The sequence below is a fragment of the Bemisia tabaci genome, chromosome 8 (genome assembly GCF_918797505.1).
Source record: "Bemisia tabaci chromosome 8, PGI_BMITA_v3".
Taxonomy (NCBI): Eukaryota; Metazoa; Arthropoda; class Insecta; order Hemiptera; family Aleyrodidae; genus Bemisia; species Bemisia tabaci.
Window position 1 is genome coordinate 8928403 of NC_092800.1, and position 18753 is coordinate 8947155.

The following is an 18753-nucleotide window of genomic DNA, read 5'->3' on the forward strand; positions in this document are numbered from 1 at the left end:
AAACACCTTGTTCATCGATCCTTTTCCATAGATTTAAATGGCAGATCAATCGATACATCGCAAAGCACGCCAAGCCATTGTCCTCGTCCTGAACTGGCTGAAAGGGGCCCCAAAAGAGCCCCTGTGAACAAGTTTTTACGTAATCGAGGAGCACCCTTATGGGCCATTTTACGGAATCCTATTTGGCACCTTTGTTTTTTTGACCAATTTTTCAAAGTCAATCTATTTTCAATATTTTAGAGATTCTGCAGGCGACACCTCATACAAAACTGACCGTATCATTCTAAACTTTTATTAACTTTACTTCTGAAGCTGTATGTGGAAAAGAATCGATTATTAAGGAATCCGTTGTAAACACCTTGTTCATCGATCATTTTCCATAGGTTTATATAACAGATCAATCGATGTATCGCAAAGTACGCCACGCCACTGGTACGCTTGCTAGACTTAAGATAAAAAAAAATTTAAAAAAAAAAAAAAAAAAAAAAAAAAAAACTCGGGACGGCTTGGCGCAGTAGCTCTAAGTCCCAAACTGCTGACCAATTCTACTAACCTCGAGAAAAAAATAAGAAAGTACAGCGGGCTGATTATTGAAATTGATAGACAAGGAGATAGACAAGGAGATAGACAAAGAAGAGAAAGGGAACAGGGAGCGATCCTAATGATTTAAACAGGTGGTTATTATAGACGAAGGGGGAAAATGGTGGACTAACTGCAGGGTCTCTCGTGGGTTGCCGTTACATAGTGTTACTTACCTACTTTGTCCATCGCAACCACCCGTTTCCACCATTTGGATATTTAAATATTCAGTCGGACTTCTTTGTCTATCACTTTGGCTATCAATTTCAATTATCATCCCGCAGGTCCAAGAAAGAACAAATTGTCGGTTTTTTTCAGAATTTTTTTTTTTGGGGGGGGGGGGGGGGTAGGGAGCATGCATGGACATCTAGGAAGCCAGGATTTCCAAATTCAGCGATTTTATGAGGCTATTTATCGGACTTTGGTTGTTATCGATTGCATTAATGTACTCAAAACGACAATCCTCAGATGTACTTTGTAATGGCTTGCTGCCTAATGGGAAGACACTGAGAAAAGGATAAATAAAATGGCATTTAGATCAAATCGACAAATTTCAAGTTTGAACTTGGGATTCTGACGCAACAACTTTAATTAGCTGCTGAGCTATAGATAAAAATATTAGACCTGTTGGAAAAATTAAAAATCTTCATTGGTATTGTTTTAAATTCATTTCAATGCATCTTTGTTTTTGTCACGTAAATGAGAAGGAGAAAAATTAATAGAAGGCTTTGCCTTTCCCTCTCGAAAGTTTTAAGACGCCCTTCATATATTTATCCTCCATCTGATGTAAAAAGACATCCACGATCTTAATATAAGAGAGAAAAGAATGGAGGAAAACAAAAATGTACGCATGATTTATATGACATTTTCACCCAAAATTTCAAACAGAGGTGTACTGATGATAGTAATGAATGCAATTCACACTCGCTCATTTTTGCAACCTCCCTGATTTTTTATTGTTATATGGACTGCATTTTGCAACTTGGAGCTATAAATTCTGGTTCATCTGAGAAAGCACTCATGTGAATAGAGAAACTAATGCCATATACGTTATTTTTAAACTGGGCCGGAATTTATAGTTCCTAATTGCAAGATGAAGTCCATATTTAGGTATGAATAATTGGATGAATGAAAGAGCCGTCCGTTCATAACTTTGTTTTCCCGCAAGTCCTGCCTGCTGGAGTCAATGACACGAGCCTGTTGGAATGTGTTTCTGAGCAGAAAAGTCGAATGAATGAATAAACTTAACGTGTTTGATCTCACTTTACATGGCACTTTGATTGGTAATCGGAAATACCGAAGATTCCACGTTACTTGTTCATACTCGTCCTGCCATCAATTTTAAATGGAACATAAAGCGCCTTCAGAATTGTGGATATGCAATTAACGCTAGTTCAAAAAATAGAATGCATGGCTCTCTACTTGAAGGAGTAAAAACAAAGTGGGACGTTCAGTTGGAAGTGAACGGCCGGCGCGGCGGGCGAAGCAATGCGTTTACAATTTCAAGATATTTGAAATGTCTTTTACTTTAATGACTCTTTTATCTCATTTTTTTCTTCTTTTTCACACCCAGGAATTTTTAAAGTAAATATGCTATATTTAAGATTGTATATCCATGAAAAAGTAATGAATTTTATTCGTGTCTTGAGCATAAGAATACTTGAATTACCGGACATTTAGGAAGAGAATCATCTGTTCGTAGCATTGAACATTGGCAGAGTGAGCACACATAAGATGTATGATGAACGTGAGTAAAATCATACGAGTATGTAATCGGTACCTAGTTTTTTAAGGAAGTATAAGCAAAATGTTCCACGGTAATCAATTGAACAACTTACGTTCATTATGAACCAATTATAAAATGCATATATGAGAACTGGCAACTTAGAAGAGCCATTTTCGTATGGTATTCTGCTGATGACTGAATTTGTAGTTGATTTATATAGGTATAAATATTACATCAGCAGGTAGTGGGAGCCTGGGAGGTAGGCAGGTGGGTTGAATATTGTAGAATCAATAGCATTCACTTACAATTAACCAGATATGCCCAAAACTTAGAGTTTCAAGGCAGTTTAGATAAAATGATACAGGCTGCTCAAAAGTCGAAATCACACATTAAAAACTTGGATTACGTCAGAAATTAATGATGCACGATTTGCACTGCTCATCATCTTTTTTCAGGATGTGGCAAGGCAGCCTGCTCCCTTCGATAAATATTTAATTTTATTTACATGCAAATATGCAAAATTCTACCTTACCAACTTCCGAAAATTGCGCCTATCGTTTTGTCTTAGGCTACGATATTTTTGTGTATTTTACCTTGTAAACCCATCGTAATATTATCGTTTATTTGACTCAGTGATTAAGGTTCGAAATACTTCTCTGCAATCGTCTCTTTGCTATAAAATTTTGTATACAAGAATACCCGCTGGCCAGTATTTTCAAAGAGAAAAAGTTATAAGATTAAAGGGGAGAGGGTGCGCAGATATTTTGAAGTGAGCGAAAAACTTCTTGAGTATTTATGATTCGATGATTCGCCTGACACTGTGTTATCTTCAAGATATTAAGAGACAATGTCTACCCCTGCTGCACAGGAAAGCCGAAAAACCAAGCTGGGACGCTACTTCAATATTAAGCTTACATCTATTATCTACTAACTATCCACTTACGAAATACAACCCTGGCTTTAGCGCCCTTATACTACGGCCTCAACCGTCAGACTAAAGTACCGGCACAGGAAAACCGAAAAACAACGCGAGGACGCTACTTCAATATTAAGCTTCCATCGCCTTGCTAAGGCGCAGGGATACAACTATTTGAACTCTCCGGAACGCGTGAGGTATCACGCTTCAATTAAAGGCGTTTACGAATCTTATGTATTTACATGAAGAGATTTTCCAAATTTTCTTGCATTATAGTGTAGATTTGAGTTCCTTTTATTATTTACTTAAATTACTCCTACTGCTTAATTTTTAATTATTCTGCAAAAACTATAACCATTAGCGAAATACAACCCTGGCTTTAGCGTCCTTAAACTACGTTAGTTTTTTGCATTTTATTGTAGATTTGAGTAAAAGTAGTTAGTAGTAAGTAGTTAAATTACTCCTGCTTCTTAATTTTTAATTATTCTGCAAAAATTATCTGTTTGCGAAATACAATCTTGGCTTTAGCGCCCTTAAACTACGGCCTTAACGGTCAAAACTGCAGTAGCGGCAACCCCTGTCACAAGTTGATCTGTATTATTGCTATGATTCCAGTGAAATCATTGTGCGTTTCTATGATATTTATGACGTCTATGAACTTTGTTACCAAAATCTTAGAACGAAAGTCTTTATAATTCAGTTAACTCTCGGATACGTCATTGATTTGGCAAACTATTAAGATGAAAAAGATATTCACGGCATTGCATTAAACATGAGTTGTGCAAAATTAAATGGGAATTTAGTCAATGAAAAATGATAGAATAAGTCGTTACCTTACATGTTTGTAGTGGCGTGGCGTGCTTTGCGATGTGACGATTGATCTGACATTTAAACCTACGGAAAAGGACCGAATACCGCAACGAACACCTAAATGATCGATTCTTTACCATGGCTTCAAATGGGGAAACATTGACAATCTATCATTTAAGCCTCGCAACTGAATTGCTTAACGTGAACAGGAAAAAATTCAAGTGAGGTGGTGGCCGTGTAACAGGAGAGATAATAGTATGAAGTGTGGCCTAACCATGATATTGCAGGAAATAGTTAGCTGTGAATGAAGCGTTGGGCACTTTCTAAGCTACTTCAGCTACTTGTCAAAGTGACAATATTATGCACGTGAAATGAAAGTTCGTTGGAATCAGCATCTTAGCCAAAAAAGCTGCCTATCGGTATTTAAACGTGGAGAATCACTCCCTACACATTTTGAGACAAAAAACACCCAAAAATGTAGGCATTTAAAGGCTGCCGTTCAAAAATCATTCTCTCGAGAGGACCTCTCTCAGAATTGGACGAATTTCTACCAGATGTGCATTACAGTGTGAGCCCTGTTATGCATAACTTTTATGGGTCTTAGGGCTCATGACTGAATGCACATAGTTCTGTTTGGCCGAAATACGTCCAATTCTGATATCTACCGTGCATGGTATTGAAACTTTCAGATCATAAGCGAAACTACGCCGTGTATTGGCGCAAAAATTCTTTGACAAGCTACTCTTGAAATCTATTCTTTTGACCAAACTTCATCATTTTTTTCTTGTCAAAAATTGATTTCCTGAAAATTTTCTGTAAGGAATCCACACTTAGTTTCAGTCCTTTTCTCCATAGATTGTCACATATGTGACATTCCACGACTATCGAAAGCCTAAGTCTGAACCACCTATGTCCATATAGGATGCCATGGACTTCCTACCATACTTAATTTTTTCCTAGGAAAACTAGTAGAGATAAGATCTCAGAAACTTCTTTGATTTTTCTTTTCTATCGGCAGAATACTCGGTTTAAATTTTAAGCTGTAAAGTTGACTTCATTCTTTTTGAAAAAGCAAAATTGGAACAAAAATTTAGAAAAATCGGAATGGAGATACGCAATTTTGCACTTTGTCTAACCATTTCGAAGACTATGGTATGGACAATAAAGTCTGCATACTCTTAAGTCTGAATTTTTGAATAAAAAATTGCAGCTATCGTTGCAGTGTAAAAAGATGAAGAATTGTGCTGTCACAATGTCTTAAAGCCTCTCTTTTTCTTCTTATTATGAAAATTTTAATTAAATCTGGTCAGTTCCTTTCGATCAATCATGCCCATTCCAAATAATAAGTCAGTGGAACAAAAGGAATAGGTAAATACGTTCAACCCACGTAGTCTATTATTTAACATCGTGTACCTCCTGAAAATAATGTTGGGCTCATCAAAAATAGGTATCTAAAATTCACTCCTCAACGCACAAACTGCGCAATCTTCAAAATCCCATCTATTTTCCATAATTGACTACTGAAGGGCGAAACCACGTATATTTAATTTGCGACGTTGCAGACTTCCTATTATACCTTGTTTTTTCCTCGAAAAACTAGTCAACGTATTTTTTTGGAAACGTTTTTGATGTTTCTTCTCTGTTTTTTTTTTTTTTTTTTTTTTTTTTTTTTTTTTTTTTTTTTTTCCTAGTTAATTTGGCTTGTTTATTTGGGCATCACATTGGAGATTTGATACGCGATCACACACTGCAACGGAGATAGGTGGTTTCGCACTTCGGCCATCGATATAAAAAAGTGTTTTGGATACTTACCGTATCATGAAGAACGTCGCCTGTGTTGAATATCAGTGCTCTCTTTATGCCAAATATCATTGATGAAACTAAGAACAACTAATCACCGAGACCCATTATCTTGAAATCTCATTTCTCTAGAATGTTTAATCATTTATTCAGAGCTGAAATCTTATCAATTTCTGCAGTTCAACTCAGAAAAATGGACTGTGACCGAATAGTTCTTCATACATATTTTTGAATATTCGTTTTTGAAGCTTTGAGAATTTTACATACATTTGGCAACGTTGTACGTGCGGGCAATACCTGATCCCATAAGCCTGCATCTTTAGGCATTTGAATTTTATTAAAACTAATTAATCTAATTGTAAACTCATTTGAAGAACTGTTGAAAACTACACGTTGAAGTTAATCAGTTATGTCTGTTCCGAGGATTTTTTATGAACTTTTTTTTATTTATTTATTTTTTTGGTTCCTTACCTAACACACTTCAGCCTGAAAGTTCAAATAAAATTGGAACTTCAAATCATCGAAAAGATAGCTATTCAGGTGTACTTTCTCTTCAAGAACAAGGATGTTATCGTATTTTCGGAAAGATAACACTGAGGGCAATAAATAACTGCTGCATTAGGTTCAACAATTTGTCGCTTCCCTCGCGAAAAATCGTAACTACAGTTTAATGCTGTCAAATTTCTCCGCGCAACTTACATCTCTAACCAGGAGATTTTTTGCAATTTCTAACTGAACATAACAGTGTTTTCTCTTCTAATTGCATGCAAAAATCAGACAGATTTTGGACAAAAATTGCGCGGATGCATTAATGTTAAAAATTGAACTGTTTGGGTCAATTTAGCAACATTTGAGTGGAGTTACGTTTCTTCGTCCGGAAAATGAGGAATTTTCAGTCTTCAATATTTTTAAAATCAGACTTTGGCTGGTGGAAAGTTACTAAAAGAGTCGCTTCCGTGGAAAAAATAAACTTTTATTCTTGAATGCAAAAATACATACTTGGAAAAAAATTACTGTTAATACTTCAATATACCTTAAGGTAAAAAAAAAAAAAAAATCTTTAGAGGGGATAAATGTCGCAAAAAGACATTCTCGGAGTAAAAATAAACTTTTAAACATGGAATACGTTTAGTTATTACAAAATAATCGGTAAAAACACAATTTTGAAAACACTCCGAATATTTTTAGGACAAGAACTCCTAAAATAAGCACTCATAATATAAAATGTGCTGAGATTTTAAGTTTTAAAAATAGAAAAAAGGAAAAAAACACCGGTGAGGCAAAATAGTTTCAGCTGGAGCTTACTGCTTTCCGTTGCTTGGTGGGTTGTAGTTTGCGGCCCCGGTGTTCGGGTTAGCGTAATAGGTGGAGCCATTGGGGTTACTGTAATAGTAGGACCCATTTGTGTTACTGTAATGGTAGGAATTGGGGTTTGGTGCGGATGAGCCATAGTCGCGACTGCAGTAGTGGTTACCCTGGGAGTTGGTTCCAGATGAGCGGTAGGAGTAACCTCCTCCGTTGCCACCTTGACTTCCGTTTCCTTGGGGCATTTTCTGAAAGGCAAAAGTTAAAAGTGTGAATAACTTTTTCTCACGAGTTCTAAATCGCACTATCTTGGCAACAAATCAAAAGCCGCACGAAGGATATTCCTTTTCTGACATTTTTTAAGCACGTTTAATTGGCCAACATTTTGCAATTAGGAACTAAAATATCTGGCTCACCGGTAAAAACACTTATGTGCATGGGGAAAATAATGGTATACACGTTGTTTTTAAACTGAGACAGAAATTGTATAGTTCCTAATTTTAAAATGAAGTCCAATTCTTTTTTAAGATGAGGCTCTTCAATTCGATGGTGATCGCAACTTGCTGAAATTTTCTCCAGGAAAATTCTCTTCAGCGCAGCCTCTATGGAGATTTTCTTTTGACTTTCAGTTTGATAAAATTTTCTAGAAGAATGTATAGTTGGATTAGGAGCCTATTAAACGTTTTAAAGGAGCTGAATGGTTGCACAGTGGTAGTGCAGTGCAAAAACTTTCACGCTCGCGTGAAAAATTCGGAAGGCCAGCTTGATAGTTAAGGCTTTGAGATGGCGTGTTTCTTCAAAAATCACGAAGAGTTTGTTTTACATAGAAATGCGGACGAAAATTTGCGTTTTTTTTCCTTTTGGTAGAACTGCGGTGAAATTCGCGTTTTATTTTTTGCGAAATCACGACAATTTTTGAATCAAAAACAAAAAGAGGCTATTAAGAAGCTAAAAATTCTGGGTCAGGGAAGGGACTTTTAAAATGGGAGGACAAGTTTGACTACTGGGAAGGCTAAGCACTTTCTGCACTCTTGGTATATACCTTAGAAAAGACTTGTCGCCTTGATCGAAAAGCAAGATGAAATATTACAATTATTGTGTAGTGAAGAACGCTGAGTAAATTTGGGATACATTTTCAAGCTTCCGGAGAGAGGAATTTGGTACTGAAAATACGTGTAAGAATTGACACAGCCAAAATGCTGGGATAAACGTAAAGGTGCGCGTTCAAAAAGCGCCTTCATATCCGCTGAATACCACCGAACACTTCGGAACACGATTAGTTGCCTATCTCACCGTCTAATAGTTAAAGAGGGGAATCAGTCACTGCATCGCTACGAGGTGATCCCTCCTCCACGCTCTGCCTCTACTTAATCTATTTTTTGGACAACTCTTCATTTTGAAAAAAATTGGCAGTTGTAGAAACCATTTTTGCAAAATATCCTGGAGTCAACAGATTCGTCAAAAAACGAGAAAAATGCAAATCGAGATTTTTAGATGTGCTACGGAACAAGGACCAAAATTTTGAAATCCCACCAGCTATCGAAATTTATATAAACATCGATTGATCTATGTTGGATATCGTCGCCTTCCGAACACAGTATCACAAGTGCCATGCGATGTTTCCACATTTCCGCCGCAATTCTGTTTAATACAGAGAAATGGTTGGTTGAATCTGGATTTTCGGAAATTTCACTGAATTTTATCGGCAGAGCAAAGAAAATTCACTGAAATTTTCGGACAGCTTCAGTGAACAATATCTCTGTGGAAAAATAAAATGGCGGCGGAAATTTGTAAACGTCGCATTGCGCTTGAGATACTTTGGTCGCAAGGTGACGATATAATCATTTCATTAGCATGTCACAATTTTTTTTAAAAAGAAAAAAGAAAGCAAACGGGCCATCTATAATCCGCAGTCCCTTTGCAACAAGATATTTTTAAACCGAATATAAATCTCTATATATTTCGGCAATATTACTGCGAAGACAAGAATATTACGGACATGATTTTCTACTTGTAGAGTTCATTTTTGAACCTAGTGTCTGTCGATAATGAGCCCAATCCCACGTACCTTAGTCGTGGAGTTGAGTACAAATCACCGGAGACGATCTCGATAAAAAAATGGCGAACACCGATCGAATTTACCTCACGCATAAATAATCACTGTCAATGTTATCTCAAGCTCCGTCGTGGGTCACTTGTAAGATGAAGTAACACTTAATTGTCAGATAATTTTAATCCGCCTTTTTATTATAAACGAAATACTCTACGACTGGCGTGCTAAGGAAGAACGCCGTATGAACATTCGAGGGTTGCCAAAGTTCCTTCGATAAAACGTTTATTTATGCGGAAAGTTATGAATGTTTTCCCTCGACATTTTTAGGAACTTCAGGTGAAATTGCGAGCAAAATTACCGGAAAAATGGGAAGGAAAATATTCATAAGTTTACCGGGAAATTCGTGTTTTATAAATGAAAATTTGGCAACGCCTGAAGTTTCATACGGCGATTTTCCTTAGCACGGCAGACTAAATCTATCTCAAGAAATCAACGGCAAAACTCCCAAAACCACGTGCCTCGTTTAAGGTATTTCGAAATCTCCGCCTCTATTTTTTTTTTTTTTTTTTTTTTTTTTTTTTTTTTTTTTTTTTTTTTAAAGGAGAACTAGTCAGCATTATTACTTGAAGTTCTTTCAGAATTTGCTTCGCACATACAGAGAGGAAAAATCATCGAAGTTCTTAAGCATTGACGTGAGTCGTTTTCTACTAAAAATATGCAGTATAGCAAGACGTTTGCGACGTCGCAAACCGAGACACGTGAGTTTTGCCGCCGAAATTCTCTGATACGCGCATTTATGACAATGATATCGGCATATTTTTTTTTATTTTTGCGACTTACAATTAAAGATGCCACCTCTTCGATTTAAAATTAATTGTTGAGTTTCGCTCAGCTTACTTCGAAAAAATTAGAGCCGCAAAAAGTTAAATTTTTCTCGGAGGGACTTTTTCAAAAGCGAAGTCACAGTGCAGCTAAAATGAGACAGAAATGTACGGCGGATGAGGCGTATACGAATCCATCGACAGTGTCGATTCATAAAATTCATTTTTCCGCACTTTTGCCGCTATTTTCTTTGACTTTGAAATGGGCTCGTTTACTTGACAGGAAAACATACCAAGAATCGGTGGTGGAACTGCAAAAACACGTATCTCATTTCCGGCGTTTTGACACTTAGCTTCCGTTTTAATCTAACAAAGGAGAACGAGCCAACATTTTGCTTACACTTTTCGTTGTCATGCATTGCCGCCGCTTTTTCTTTCCTCCGTGTACAATTTTTGCTAACTTTGGCAACACAGCGGATCTCCGATGATTACTCACTATCACCGTCGTCAGTTATCACTATCGTGTCAGCGGATTGATTATTGAAATGGATTGACAAAGTGATAGACAAGGAAGACTGGAACAATTCTACTGGTTGAAACGTGTGATTGTTATAGACTAAGGGGAGAAAATGATGGACTAACTATAGGGTCTTTCGTGGGTTATTGCTGTTAGATAGTCGATTACTTAGGTACCTTTTTGTCTAATGCAACCACCCTCTTCCACCAATAGGATCGTTATATTCTCAGTCAATATTCTTTGTCTAGAGTTCCATCAATGAAGTTTGATAATCAGCCCGCGGGCATTATTGGCAGATCCAGCAATTTGGCAACACCAGATTTCCTCCATTTAAGCCTATGCTAAATAATCGATTCTTGTCAGGGCACCTGCCCTTCCAAGAATCGATACATTTCCATAGGTTTAAATGGAGATAATCAGGGTGTTGCCAAAATGCTGGATCCACCAATGCCGCGGGTGTGGCGAGTGGAATCTCAACAACTGATGCGATAATAGAACGATAGGGAAGCTAATGGACGAGATCAGAATCAAGTTCTGGGGCACAGTAATTGGTAATGAGTCGGTACGAGTAACCACATGCAGGCACAATATGCAATTACATGACCTTCCTAATGCACCGCTGCCTTAAAGAAGATCAATTTACCATGGTTTTAGTGCATAGTGGATTGGAGGAGAGATGACAAACTCTTCGTTGAACTGCGGACAGCTCGTAAGAGAAAAGACGTACGGTTGATTCTTGTTAGAGAATCAACCGTAAGTCGCAGGAAAGCGGCCCAATAGAAAACTATTGAAGGTAAGTTTGTAGTTCCTTTACACATTGAACTGAGAGAGGAAATGCTATCGCTACACCAGAATATACTACCTCTATACTTCCATCTTATTCGTTCCCGCATGGATCATAAATTTGAAGTGGTAATGACTTTTCCAAAAATATTGACAAGTTGGGGAGCTTGGAGGATAAGGCGCATAAGTGCAGTTTTTACTATTTTGAGAAATATTTGTTTAAAGTTTCAAAAATATATAGAGCCTTATGCCCAAGTAGAATCTCTCAACGTAGAAATCACGATCTTTTGAAATTAAAATCGCGATTTTTTTATCATAAAATCGCTGGGATCATCAATATCTAAGCAATTCTACTCAATCTTGTCGCATAATTTAATGTCTACAAAATCGCGTTCCATAAAATTCTCAATTTATTACGATTTTTTTTTTCGACGATATTGCGATAAACCGCCGTCGATAAAATCGCGATTTTATTGCAAACTGATACTATGAAATTGCAATATATCGCAATTTTTCATCAGCTAATATTGAAATAAATCGACATCGATAAAATCGCGATACATTCTCCAATCAAATCGCAACTTATCGCGGTTGTTCCTACTCGGGGGTGCGGGAAGAAAGTTCGAAGTCACATTTTGCCGCTTAAAAATTGGATTAAACCAGTGGATTTTTCACAGACAAGATTTCAAGAATAGTTGCCGCTGAAATTCTCTAATAGCTCTATCATTTCAAAAACTACCTCCCGGTGTCCTGTCCTCAGAGTCCTTCAATTGGTGGACTCGGAGTGCTTGGAGGACAAGGAGCATAAGTGCAGTTTTTGAAACAGTTGAGGTATTAATGATTACAAGTAAAACTAGTCTTGAATGTATATTCTGCGAAAATTCGCTCCCAAATTAAGTTTTAGCATCAGACAGTCAGTTTATACTTTCTTTCCGCCATGAGGAATAATAATCACTGGAAAAAAAAACCACATACTGGGATCTAGAGTCCAGACTCTTGAAAACATTGACAAGAAAAAATAATCTTGATTCAATCGGATTTTTGCTTGAATCAAAACGAAATCCGCTTAAATTAAGAGGCTTGGTTCTTGATTTACCTAGAGTACCTGTATAGGGAGAGTAGCGACAGATCTGAAACTCCGAAAGTCCATCAGGCCTTCACCGATGCCTCCGCGAATAAAGTTAGGGCCCAAAAGGGCAGCCAACCTATGAATTCCGAATGTCCAGAGCGATTTACAAATACAATTGTTACGAACCGTCGTTTAGAAAGCATGTATTTGGCTTACTTTTTGCATAAATTTACTTATTTTTGCGAAAGAACGCTCATTTATGTACATTCTTAGCCATCTTGGTTAGAATTGAAATCTGTAGGCTGGCAGTGAAATTTTGTGTGTTAGAAGTTGCTCAGAAGGGTGGCTGCACTTTTGGGCCCTAAGCCCTCCATGAACCGATCTGTCGCTACTCTCCCTATACAGGTACTCTAGATTTACCTAAGCTAGATTCTGATTGAATCAAGAGTACTTTTTCTTGTCGATGTTTTTAAGAGTCTGGACTCTAGATCCAATGTGTTTTTTTTTTCCAGTGAAGGATCCGTGTGGTTTCAAAACTTCAAACACGTATTTCTCGAAGTAGCAAGAACTACACTTATGCGCTTTGTCCTCCAAGCAGCTCAATTGGACGTATTTATGCAAAAAGGAACTATGTGCATGGGGTTTGCGTGGGACATAGTTCCTTTTGGCATAAATACGTCCAATGGGCCTGTTGCATGCAAGAGATACAGCTGTGCGAGTAGACTTTTTAGAGGTTAAATGACACGAAAATTACGATGCTCACATTAAAAAAGTCTGAAATACACTCCTTATTGCGCAATTTGCGTTGTCAGGAACGCGCTTTTTCAAATTTCCCGCGTCTGGGGCAGTTTTCTTACGGAAACAATTAACGGCGACTCGCGGCTATTTCCGGTCAACTAAAACTGACAACATAACCTAAAAATCGGAGCTCGTGATATCGTGAAATGAAATGTAGAAGGATTGCGTTGGATATTTAAAAGTTGATCGATTTGGTTACTGCCATAAGGCGTATATGGACCACTATAAGAGATCACGTTGGGTTTGTAAACAAACTGAAGGAAAAATAACAACAACAACAACGAGTCGACATCTTCCGGAAATCACCGAGCCCGTCGTTTGTTCGTTTCCGGTGATTAGAAAACTGCCCCCAGACGCGGGAAATTTGAAAAGCGCGTTCCTAACAACGCAAATTGCGCAGTAAGGAGTGTATTTCAGACTTTTTTAATGTGACCATCGTAATTTTCGTGCCATTTAACCTCTAAAATGTCTATTCGCGCGGCTGTATCTCTTGCATGCAACAGGTCCATTGAGCCGAAGTCGACTGATTCATCAATGTTTAGAATCCGTCTAAAGCGAGCGACACTTTTTCCGGGAGAGAGAGTGGAGAGTGGCAAGTTCACGGGCATTCGGATAAGCTTCGGTATCAGGTAGGGTTATCACGTTTCCAAGGAAGGAGGAACGTGCAATTTCAAGGCTAAAATCTACATGCAATAATAAATTAATCACGTTCCAAACGAAAGTATTCGTCGCGTCCGTAACAAATGCGATTCTCGCGAGTTGGCAGCACTGTTTTTCCCTTCATTTGAATCCATTGAAAATATCGATATTCGCGAGGCAAGCTGTCGCACCATGAATCGATTGATTTACATACATACATAGAAACGAAGAAAAAACAGTGTTGCCTAATCTGAAGAATAGTCTTTGATGCAGCGTCGACACGCAAAAATTCCGAGCTGATTTAAACGCTAAGGAAACATCTGTGATTTTTGAAATTGAGTTTTGAACGATTTTTTGGTAGATATATGAAGCCTATATGTAACAATGGTGCGGATGTGAAAAATTACCTTTTAGAAACACGCTTAAAAAACTGTTTTGTTCACACAAAAATTTAATATGTTTGGCTCTGGCGTAATGTACAGATCTCGAAGATCACATCTCAAATAATATTTTCTCAAAATTTACTCGATACCAAAACTGTTTTTTGAATGTGTTTCGAAAAGGTAGTTTTTCACATCCGCCGTTGTTACCGATAAATCCTCATATACCAACATTGATTCTAAAACGCTTTAATTTCTCAATATTTTCTCGAACTACAGCCCCCCCCCCCCCCCCCCACCAAACCCCTTTTAGGAGCCACTGGCGTGTTCCACCGAACTCCCCTTGGTGCGGTATTTGACTATGCCCCTCAGATCCCTCATGATGAGGTGCCCCTTTACCACCCCCCCTTTCTGCAAAAAGTTCCTGGTTCCGCCCGTGAATGAAACCGAGAGGACAAATTTTGGGCGTACCCTCTTTTATTAACGCCGCACAGTGGATAGAGTCGATAGGGGAGGTCGGACAAAATTTGGAAACTTAAAGCGCTTATAACTCTGATTATACCAAACTTTGAGATTTTAAAAGTGGTTCCATTGGTTTCTCCGTGAAATTTTCTTGCAGAATCACCTCTAAATGTTAGAAATGTGACAAAATAAACATCAAAATTTGCAGTTTTAATCAAACACATTTCATGTCCGACCTATCCATTTAACTCGATCCACTGTGCGGCGCTCCGTAAGGGTAATTCGTTCCGAATTGATGTGCGATATATAGCATCGATTCAACAGAGAATCTCGGTAGGTTCAGATTTTTGAACCATAAAGAGAGCGACAGATTTTGCGCATGGGTCTAAAAAATCATTATTGACGAAACCAAATCATGCTTCGGAGAAATGAAGAGCGGTTTTCAACTACAGAAAAAAAAAAAAAGTTGCATTCGATATACGCAGTTCGATTACTCTATCGAATGATACTTTCCTCTCGTAGCCAAATCCTGTTTTCCTTCCTCCGAAGCTTCCAATTGTGTTTATTGAAAATGATTCTATGGACCCATAGGCGGGGGCTATCGTTTTTTTTTTTTTTTTTTTTTTTTTTTGGCTGATAAGTCAAAATCTGTCGATCTTTTTTATTTACTCGATGCGATATATCGCACGTTTGTTTCACTACGTCAACAATTCAGAGCCAATTACCTAAAACTAAAATTCAAAAATAACAAACAATTTTTAAAATTAAAATGTGAACCCTCTCATTAGTAGGGATCTTCGTAATCGGCAATTAAATTTTCAGAGAAGCTCAAACTTAACTTCCTGACAGCCTCAGCTTGACTTCTGAACAGTTTTCGTTGCGTTATACGTCTTTTCCTAATTTGAAATGAACTACATTAAAAATATGCAAGATAATGAGCATTGGCGGCACGTGGAATGGCTATTGGGGGCCAGTTTGGAAAAACAAGACCTTAGGATCAATAGCGTGGCGTGTTTTGCGATATATTGGCTGATCTGCCATTTAAACCTATGAAAAAGAATCGATGGACAGGATGTCCGCGATGAACACCTTTTTAATCTATTCTTTACCGTAGCTTCAAATGGGGAAATATCGATAATCGATTTTTAACGAACGTTTCGCCATTGCCCTTGTTTAGGGGAGGGGGGGGGGGCTTGGTACAGGGGATCTCGAAAATGCGAAAATGCGCGAAAATTTTTTAAAAATTAGGTGTCTCCAGAACACAATTTGCGGTTCTTCTCTAGGTTAAAATCAAGGTTAACAAACTCATCGAAAACTAAGTCGGAGGGGGCTGTCCCTACCCACCCTTGCCTCATGCACGCGTTCACAGCGCAAGAGCGTGATTTTTTCGAAAAAGTATTTTTTCGATTGCCCGACCCAAACAGACAAAATCGCCTTCCTGAAAAAGCCGTCTTCGACCTCGAAAGCTCCCCTCCTCTCGAAGGGTCACAAACATAAAAAAAAACAATGCAATATTACCTCTCCTTTGAAAAAAGCGAAAAAACAAACGATGTGAGAGCACAGTGAAAATATGAGGACCGCACTGTTCGGAATCTCGAGCTGGAGTAACAACGGATGAGCGATACAGAGACGCAATATCGGTCTTTTCTCGTTGCCAAGGTCAGGCGCGTGGGGAGCAATCTGAACCCAGAGGCCCCGCGGACTCGCAGCGGGAAAAAGGACACCAAAATCAAAATAGCTGACGAAGTGACGAGGCTCAGAACAAGATAAAACCTGCACCGGAAGGCTCCCACTTGTAGATTTTGAATACAAAGCTGTATCGCAAACGGGTCTCCTTGTCACTAGAGTTAAACCTACAGGGTGGGACTGAAGTTCCGCGGCAAAAAATGAAATTTTAGAGATTTCAGCGCTTCAAAGGCTTAAAGGGCCACTCATTGAGGGGGGGGGGGGGGTGTCAAGCGCAATTTCACAGAAGACTCCAATTTTTAAAAAAATGGTTTTCAGATATTCTCCAGGCTTTTCCAAAAATGAGCGGGGGGGGGGGGAGTGAGCCAGTCTTACATGCTTCAAACAAAAGGCTAAAGATTTTTTGACGGATGTCTTACTGGCAGAGGAGGGGGGGGAGGTCCTAAAGTCAACCAAAATGCCGCACGGAATACTTGAACGGTCCCTACAAAGATTGCAGGGGAAAAAGTTCCTTGTGTGTGGGGGACTGCCACTTCGACATAAGACCAAATATGAGTTCAGTCGAGTTATTTTTAAAAGATCGGATCGACATGAGATACATCAATGGCTCAATAATTTTGATGAAAGTTTGAAGTTAACTATCTCAAAAATAAAGAAGTATGGTCACAAGAATTTCATGGATCGGTGACGACAATGGTTTGATGGAATTTTTTCGGCCGTGCTTTATACTTTGGCGATCGGCCCCCTAAACTTGCTGAGCAGGGCCGCAAAAGAGCCTCTCTTGACAAGTTTTGACATAGCTGAATGGGTCGGGGCCTAATTTCAACATTTTAGAGATTCTACAACTGCCTTTCATAGAACTGACCTTTTTCATATTGAAATTTCATGAAATTTACACGGTATAATGAGATGTTATTTGAAATTTCTTGGACTTTTCTCTGGAAGGAAAAAATTTATTTTGCATCTCTATCCGCGACTGAAGACTGTAACTTCACAGCTTCAATCGAAAATATCTTGAAGCCGGTACATCTACTGATTTTTTTCTTTTTAAACATGAACATTTCTTAAAATTTAATTTGAAACCGCAAACATTGAAACAAGTCGCCAACCACAACACCTCAGCCGATTTACGTGTGTAGAGAGAAACGTCAGTGGGTACAAATCCTCAATCACGGTCACCTTTTCTCTTCTCCTCACGTCTCATCTGTAGTCTAAATTTTTGGCGTATTATTGGGGGGGGGGCGGGGGGGGGGGGGTGTGAAGAAGTGGGCACGGGCACGTGCTGAGCAGCACGTAGGCTCGCTGCGAGAGGCAATGAAAAAACGCGCCTGTGTGGGACGCCAATAAATACTTCGCGCCAAAAATTTCTCGCAATCTCTCCTCTTAGCAATGGAAAACAGGAATCATAATATTGGGAATCGGACAAATATTCAGGGTTATTCAAAAGTCACGCACCACTGGCCATGAGGGGGGTGGCCAATTATACTTTTTGAGTTGCCCCCCGTCCCCCTCCCCCAGAGGGAATAAAAACCTAGAGAGTACCTAAAAAAGTTTCCCCCTCGATATGAGAAAAAACGTCTTGAACCGCAAGTCGATATCATAATTGGAACTGAAGTTACGGCCAGTGGTGCGTGACTTTTGAATAACCCTGTAAAGATAACAAAGTGAAAAGATAACCCTGTAAAGATAACCCTGTAATGATGGTAAAGATATCAAAGATGTGGCTTCACATCAAAAAGTTATTCGTTTTCGTGGAGAAAGAGTGTGCTCGTTAGATGAGGGTCGCAAGTATGAGTAGGAATTATAATGCGCTAGTGAGGATAGTCATAGTTCAGATCCTAATAGATAGTTACCTAAAATAGAGTTTAGATCGTCAACACATCAACCTTCCGATTGATAGAGTGCCTCCTGGGAGGCGACATAGAGGACGCGCAGTGAAAGGGTGGTGACAGGGGGTTGGAAAAAAATTAGAGAGTGTCAACTCCCTGAGGGACTTTGGGAGGATGGGAGACATCAGCACATTGGCGGCTAGGTGTCGCAGATCGCCAGAGAGCGCTGTAAAAGCGGATTTTATGTATGTGTGCAGTTTAGATGAAGATGAAACAAATACTCACGTATAAAATTGATGGCCCGCCCGTCCCCGGTCCCTACATCCTACCTCCCCCTCATCCTTAACTTTCATACTCTCTAAATTTTTCATCACCCATATTCTCTTTTATCTTTAATCCACCTTTCCCCCTTATACCCCATTTCATATTCTATTTATTCATATTAAAACTTCCTTATATATCCTACAAACATCTTCCCCCACACATCCCATTTCCATAATACCCACAAAACCTCCCCCCCCCAACCAACACATACCTACCAAATCAACCAACACCCATCCCCAACACACCACCCCCACCC

The 18753-nt window shown here is 38.7% G+C and overlaps 1 protein-coding gene across 1 annotated transcript; it reads right to left on the minus strand.

Annotated features, from left to right (window-relative positions):
• Nucleotides 1-6783: 6783 nt before the first annotated feature.
• LOC109043233 (uncharacterized) lies at nt 6784-17218 on the minus strand. Its single transcript, XM_072303540.1, has 3 exons — nt 17210-17218; nt 16177-16524; nt 6784-7384 (listed from the first exon to the last, which is right to left on the minus strand). Exons 1-3 carry the CDS (start codon nt 17216-17218, stop codon nt 7133-7135), a joined length of 609 nt encoding a protein of 202 aa, XP_072159641.1. The 3' UTR covers nt 6784-7132.
• Nucleotides 17219-18753: the final 1535 nt, after the last annotated feature.